The 7,500-nt window shown below is 44.2% G+C and overlaps 1 protein-coding gene across 2 annotated transcripts in view; it reads right to left on the bottom strand.

The window, feature by feature from the left end:
- Positions 1–7,500, bottom strand: part of adcy1a (adenylate cyclase 1a) — a gene marked incomplete at both ends in the record, with an annotated part of 51,148 nt that overhangs the window by 42,316 nt on the left and 1,332 nt on the right. For both annotated transcript variants that reach the window (XM_080431086.1, XM_080431087.1), the window contains one exon: positions 5,579–5,728. In XM_080431086.1, coding sequence (XP_080287212.1) covers positions 5,579–5,728 — 150 coding nt within the window. The remainder of the gene's footprint in view (positions 1–5,578; positions 5,729–7,500) is intronic.

Raw genomic sequence — 7,500 nt, 5'->3', positions numbered from 1 at the left:
TACACGTGTACATGCGCCATCACATACACAGACACAGACACAGACACAGACACAGACACAGACACAGACACAGACACAGACACAGACTCACAATTAACTCCCAGTTGTAGAATAAAAAACGATATGCTCAATATGCTCCTGGTCTTCAATGACAAAGAAACAATATGCTTCTGGTCTTCAATGCCCAGAGTGAATGACTCGGGTACTGACCTTTTCTACAAGAGAAACGCAACACTAGAGCAAGGCCTATGATACCTATTCTCTGGCATTAAACACAAATATATATTATATCCTGTGTGGTAAGCTTCCAAGCTCTTGCCTGGGTATAAGCCGATAGAATACCTGTTTGAAACTCCAGCAGGACGTCAAATGGTTATGAATTTACATTTACACTCCAGAGGGGCCCTGGTGCAGGGATACAAAGCTCCTGTGTATTCCTCCTATCACACGACCTTACACAGCCTGTGTGTGTGTGTGTGTGTGTGTGTGTGTGTGTGTGTGTGTGTGTGTGTGTGTGTGTGCGTGCGTGCGTGCGTGCGTGCGTGCGTGCGTGCGTGCGTGCGTGCGTGCGTGCGTGCGTGCGTGCGTGCGTGCGTGCGTGCGTGCGTGCGTGCGTGCGTGCGTGCGTGCGTGCGTGTGTGTGTGTGTGTGTACGCAAGCACACATGCACGCCACACCTCTGCAAAATGGCAATGTCTAATCTAAGACTATAATTTATCATTTAATAATTTAAAACTATAAAATTATGTGATCATATTTCTGCATTCTTAATGTTTCCCAAGTCTCATTTCAGAGCATTTCAGAGTTGCAGACAAATGACTCTCGTTTTGTCTGAACTCAGAACTCACTGGCCACATTTAATAGCTCCTTTATACTCAAATATAGTTCTTAACATTGTAGCTTATTCAATGCGTGCCATTAAAATGCAGGTTCTATTACTACCCAGAGCTAGTGTGGTTGTTAGGAACCTCAATCTCTAGAACAGCAGTTCCCAACCTTTTCTGTATCAGGGTCCACTTGAAAATCTCAAAAACCACCCATGTGACCATGTGAACACGGCAGCTGACTTTTCACTGTGATATTCACAGTGTCATGGTAGAAAAGGCTCAGAAATGTAATTTCTCCCAAGATCAAACTGATGTCCTTGTGCAGAGTCATCAACAACAAATCTACAGCACCTCAAACAGAGTGAGAGCAGATGATTGAAATTTATTTTGGGAGGAATTTATAAATCGTTTCTGTCAAGCAGAAACCTTGTAGCTTCATATTTCAACTTTCAATGCCTATCCAATCCATAAATTAATTCCCAACTTCATTGTACATGAGTGTGCACAAAAGTTGCAAAAACAGCCCATCTACAAGCATCGTGAGCTTGTGGATCTGCTATTTTTGCCGTTTTTGAAATGTCCATATGTGGGTTTTATAAATATTTAACCAATCAAAAGTATTGATTTAACAAGAGCTTGTAACTAAATAACTACATTGGATCCATTGGAACACAGGTTGTTTTTTCCATTTTCTGAAAAGTAACAGTTATGGATTTATCAGTCAGGTTTCCATGCGACTGATGAATTGCCGTTAATGCGTCTGGCACTGGACTTATGAGAAGCATTTATCAGTGTAAATCCCAGTTCATGAGCTCAATTTATATTCGCCATATAAGTTATGGACACAAAACAACAACAAAGTGAACCCTGAGCAGAGTCCGGGCGTACTGCACCTGTTCATGTGATCAACATTTCTATGAGAAACGTCTATAAAATGAGCGTCTAGTTCACTGGACTATGAAAAGCAAAAGCTTGGAGTCCATGTGCACAAAGCTGGATTAACCCTTTGTGGTGCTATGACGACATTCGGTGCCACCTGGCACAGAATTTCATCTGTGTGGGAAGGGCAGGGAAGAGAGGGGGGGGGGGGCTGGGGTGCTAAAAATGCCACTTTATCAGCGGGTTACGGGTGCCACCGACCCATTTCAGCACAGATTTAGCGCTAATTCAGCCGCCCCCGGACAGTATTCCGACACCGTTACTTGCAATACTTTTCCTTTCGGCCAAGCGTTGTCGAAATGTCTATCGTATATATCCAAATAGTAGCCTGGGCGTTTCATACGCAAAATCGATTTGGACCCCGGGCGTTTAAAAGGAACCAGGCTTTTGCAGCAGGCTTTTATTTATTTTTGCACTGGCCTGCACAGGGCCATTATTTTATACAGTTCCAATTAGGCAGAAGAAACTGCAAATAATAGCCCCAGCGTTTGCACGGACCGGGGCGTTTATTTGGACGGGGCGTTTAATACGCAAAATGTCAGACCCCCGGCGGGTATTAGGTAGTGGCCGGCTATTTGCGGTAGGGCTGCTATTTAGAAATATACGGTATCTGGCTGCGTATCCACCAACTAAAGTCTGCATAAACGAGCAATGGATGAGCATGCGCCTCATTATAGGCCGGTAGTCATGGTCCAAGCAGGTCTGCCCGTCCCATAATAGGGCCCTATAAGAGTCCCGGCTAGCAGCCCGTAGAGGACATGCATCTCTTTAGGGTTCATCCTGCAATCTGTTGAATAGATTATGAAAAGCCTGTGAGGAGGTACCTATAGTTGCTCAGTCAGTTAATGCACAGACCATTATGCTCCTTGTAAGTGCAAGGACCAGGGGGTTGAATCAGGGGTCTTGTCTTGTCTTGTCTTGTTTTGTGTTCTGTTTTTCCTCTCTCTCTTTCTGCAGTACTACCAGACAATCCATGCACATCCAACAGTGAATTTCAAGGGGTGCAAGATACAAACATATAGTACAGGGGAAGGAATTGAATATCCACACACCATTCTTGCTGCTCCCAAGGTGCATTTCTATTTGTACAACGTTTCGACCTGTGTGGTCTTTGTCAGGTGCAGTACGTACCTGACGAATGCCTACCCGACAAAGACCACGCAGGTCAAAACGTTGCGCAAATAAAAATTCACCTTGGGAGCAGCATAAATGGACGGTGTGCAGATATTCCAATCTTTATCTTTCCTAACCTCTCTCTGCCCTTGGTTTCCTTTCTCTCTACACTGGCCTATATGAATAAAATGCCAAATATTTTGACAAGCTGACACTTGGGGGTGGCATTATAGAGGGAAAATGCCCTAGGATCACTCAGATGGTATTGGGTTCATCCTCTGCGGGGAGCATGAATGTGCCTAAGGCAAGTTTCATGGCAATCCACACGTGCAAGTAGAAATTGAAACCTAATGGTGCTGTAGGGTGGGTCATGGCTGATTTGAGCACCTGTCACACCTGGCCTGAGTAAAATTAATTAGACTCTGAGCGAGGTGTGACTACACACAGTATAAATCAACTATCGCCACACACTCGAGTCAGGGTAAGCCTCTGTCCTAAAAGTACATTATCTGCTCTCTCTTGTAAAATGTTTCTATGTAGCAATACAGTTTCTACAATTCCGTTTCGGTTTACACCACAGCATGAGCAGAATAACTTCATGATTCTGTTAAGCTGTGGATATAAAGAATTCTGCTGTCATCTGTCCCCTGCTACTGAAACATGTCACAGTGGCGCTAGAGGAAAGGCCATAGGGCCACCAAAATCAGAAGGGTCATCCTCTGGGGTTCATGAAGGTGCACAGCAATTTAGCCAGTAGGTTTCGAGATATGTTGTTTGCAACCAAAGTGTTGAATTTTAACATTACTGTAAGGCTGAATTTACTCAGATTAGATATTTTTGGTCCGCAACACCTTCGCAATCATGTATAAATCAGGCTTGAGTGTGATTTACAAGAAAGACCTCCACCTGTTGTTGGCATCCAGTGAAAGAGGTATTAGGGGAGGGGGGATAAGAGGGAGCGTCTCATGGTGCATGGTTCACCTCACACAGTGTTCACAAAGTGAAACCGGGGAGGGCAGATGGGTTCTGAGATTGCTATTGACCCGGCATACACGTTTCAGCAATCAGTAGAATCAGTGACTCCCCCACGATGCTGCGCAGAGGACTCACAGCAAAATCATTGAACTCAGAGTGTAAACACTGACCCTTATGTGTCCAGTTAAATGAACAATTTGCTCTGCATACATGAGGCACACCCGTTGATGCATCAACGGGTAAAGGAAAGTGATGAACAGTGCCGTTTGATAGTTGGAATCCGAAAGCCCCCATGGAGGTCTGGTGGGCGGTATAGGCAGCTCGGGCAGACTGGTTTGCCATCTGCAGTCTGGAGGCTAGCTGATGATAGATCCCAATCAGGGGCTTCTATGTGCGTCTCTCTCCACCAGATAAACTGTGACCTTTAGCGGAGTAGGAAGCCCATGAAAGCAATCTGCTTGTGTAATTACCTGTCAGAAGGGAGCCTGTTACTGCAGCGGGAAAACACAGCACATCATCATCTAATCTGCAAAGCGCAGGTGCTAAGAGGGTATGTATATGTGTGCGTGTGTGTGTGTGTGTGTGTGCGTGTGTGTGTGTGTGTGTGTGTGTGTGTGTGTGTGTGTGTGTGTGTGTGTGTGTGTGTGCGCGTGCACGCGTTAGTGCATCCGTGCAGGTCTGCGTTTTGTCACCCATGTGCATTTTGTGCACGACAAACTTTGCGCATACCCCGGCGAGATGCGCATGCAGTGGAAGAGAATGCTAGAGGCGAGATAATTATTTCTCCTTTTAACAACTGATGTAGGTGGGAACAGTGTGTGCATGGCGTGGGGGGTCGCTTGGCTGTTGTATAACGAAGTGTTTCTGCATGTTAAAGTTTCCCGATTGTTCCTTGGTTGAATCAGTGCATGTGGGTGTGCACGTGGAGGGGGTGGATCGTGTGGCTCTGGTGCATGTGCTGCAGTAATTGTTCTTTCCTTATATAGCTGCTGTCATAGTTACTGAGTGCCTGTGGGCAGGTTGTCAGAGCATTGGCACCTGAAACCTTTCAAATCTTATGACTTCTTGAAAATCTGCTGAAGCCTACAAACATGAGAGGGAAACCATAGCGTGGGGATGTATGTCTGTGGATCTCTCTTTGTACGCCTGACATATGGCTTTATACGCCTGTGTGTGTGTGTGTGTGTGTGTGTGTGTGTGTGTGTGTGTGTGTGTGTGTGTGTGTGTGTGTGTGTGTGTGTGTGTGTGTGTGTGTGTGTGTGTGTGTTTTTGAGTTGGGTTTACAATTATAGGAAAAGATTCAGGTTGGGGTTAGGATTAGGATTAGGCATTTAGTGGTTAGGTTTAGGTTTTGGGTTTAGAATTATGTCTGGTTGTCCGCTGGTATTGTGCACAGAGAAAAATAAAACTGATCTACAAGCCCACAACGGTACACTGCGGCGCGATGCGTTGTGTGCTTGTAGATTGTCTATTTTGGGCTTTAGGGTTAAAAATGGCACAAAAAGAATGGCATTCCTAAAATCGCTGTCCTAAAATGACGACGTCCACACAAGTACAGTAACACAAATGTATGTTCGTTGCATGCGTGTGTGTGTGTGTGTGTGTGTTTTCAGTCATGTACAGGTACACGTGTGCTCACGCACACGTGCGGTGTATGGCATGCACAGCCTGCGTGACGCATGTGTGATGTGACGACTAGACATACTAACTACGTACAGGCTCACCTGCTTCTCATTCTCGTCCTCCAGCCGCAGTCTTTCTTCTATACAGTTGCGGGCTTGCAGGAACACCTTCCTCTGTGCGCGCTCCGTCACAATCCTCACAAACACCCCCGACAGGTTGACGCTGGTGAACAGCACGGCGTTGGCCACCAGCTGCCGGCAAAACAAGAGACATGCAATCAATCCCATCTGTGTCTGTGTGTATGCATGCGTTACTGCGTGCACAGTATATGTCCTATATGTGTATGTCCTATATATGTTAATCAGTGTGTGTGTGTGTGTGTGTGTGTGTGTGTGTGTGTGTGTGTGTGTGTGTGTGTGTGTGTGTGTGTGTGTGTGTGTGTGTGTGTGTGTTTGCAAAATCTGAAATTTCAGTTGCATGACCTTTAACAAAATTGTTGTTCTCGTTTTGTTGTAACTCGGCGGCAATGCAATCCCAAGGTTTAACCACTTGAACCCTATAGCGTCCCTATTCTGCGCATGTCATAATAGGTGATCATTCGTCGAAAATAGCTGATCTACAAGCTCACAAAACATCATGTTGTGAGCTTGTACATTGGCTATTTTTTTTGTGTGTAGATTTGGTGTAGACGGAAGAAAGAAGGAGGCCAATTAGACCCCTGGGGGACACCTGTCAATGAAGAATAACAGGGTATAAGAGGTTCAGCAAAGGTCGAATGAATATGACAGTTTTGATATCAATGTGCTACTTCAACTTTACTGTCATGTAAAAAGTTACACCAGGTATAAAGGTTTCCATGGTTTCAGATGCAAAATGGTGCATGTATAAACAGAAGAGAACAGGTTATGGCCAAAGGTGTAGCAGGTTATGTATCTGATGGTAATGTGTGGTGGGTGTTTATCTTAGTGCAGATAAATGTGAGGAGGGGTTGGCTGGCTTGGTTAGACCTTCCAATCTCTGATTAATCCTCTGAAAGTCAGACATCAAGGTCGGCACATGGATTGGGCTACAACATGAACCCCATGTGTCTTCTAAAGAACAAGAGCTCTGCTGTATCAATAGACGTGGGTGAGCAGTGGTGGATAGTGACTAAGTACTTTTACTGTACTTAAGTACAATTTTGAGGTATTTTTACTTTACTGGAGTATTTCCAATTTTCAATAATTTTACTTCTACTCCACTACATCTCAGAGGCAAATATTGTACTTTTACTCCACTACAATTATTTGAAAACTTTAGTTACTAGCTAGATTTTGATTACTAAACATACACTAACCACTCAGCCCTATATACATTTCGGCCATTTGAAAATAGCCAATCAACAAGCTCACAATGCGTCGGGATGTGAGGCATTGTGAGCTTGTAGATCTGCTATTTTCAAACGTTTTTTTTACTTGTGAAATGGGACATTCTGCATACTTTTGTACTTTTCTCAATTTTGAATACCGAACTTGTACTTGTGACAGACAATTTCTATAATAGGGTATACTGATACTTTTAAGAACAAAATGTGAGTACTTCTTCCATCACAGTGGGTGAGAGGCACAGGAGCCTGACAACGTGCATTACTGATGATCAATCAGGGAATATTGATGCTGTCAGACACCTAATGTAAAGCCTGAGCTGGGCATTCATTCTCACTCCACACAGGTCAGAGGTAAAAGGTCGTGATGGATTTCATATATAGTCTTCTGAGCAATCAATTTCGTTATCTCTCCTTGTCCTTGAATGCAGCTGTGACTAGATCAAAACAAAAAGCTTTATGAGCAAAACACAAGACTACTCTATATTGGAAGTAGCCTACACTGTGTTTTACTCATCTTACAGTGCAGGTGAGCCGTTTAATTGTAAAAGCAACTCAACATAAGGGTCATTATATAATTGTCCATCGTAATTAATGACATCAGCTGATAATGAACCAGTTATAAACCGCTCTTAATAAAATAAATATGCCAGAGGTGCC

Source organism: Gymnoscopelus braueri (assembly GCF_963280865.1).
Source record: "Gymnoscopelus braueri genome assembly, chromosome: 6".
NCBI lineage: Eukaryota > Metazoa > Chordata > Actinopteri > Myctophiformes > Myctophidae > Gymnoscopelus > Gymnoscopelus braueri.
This window is presented reverse-complemented; position numbering and strand designations above follow the sequence as displayed.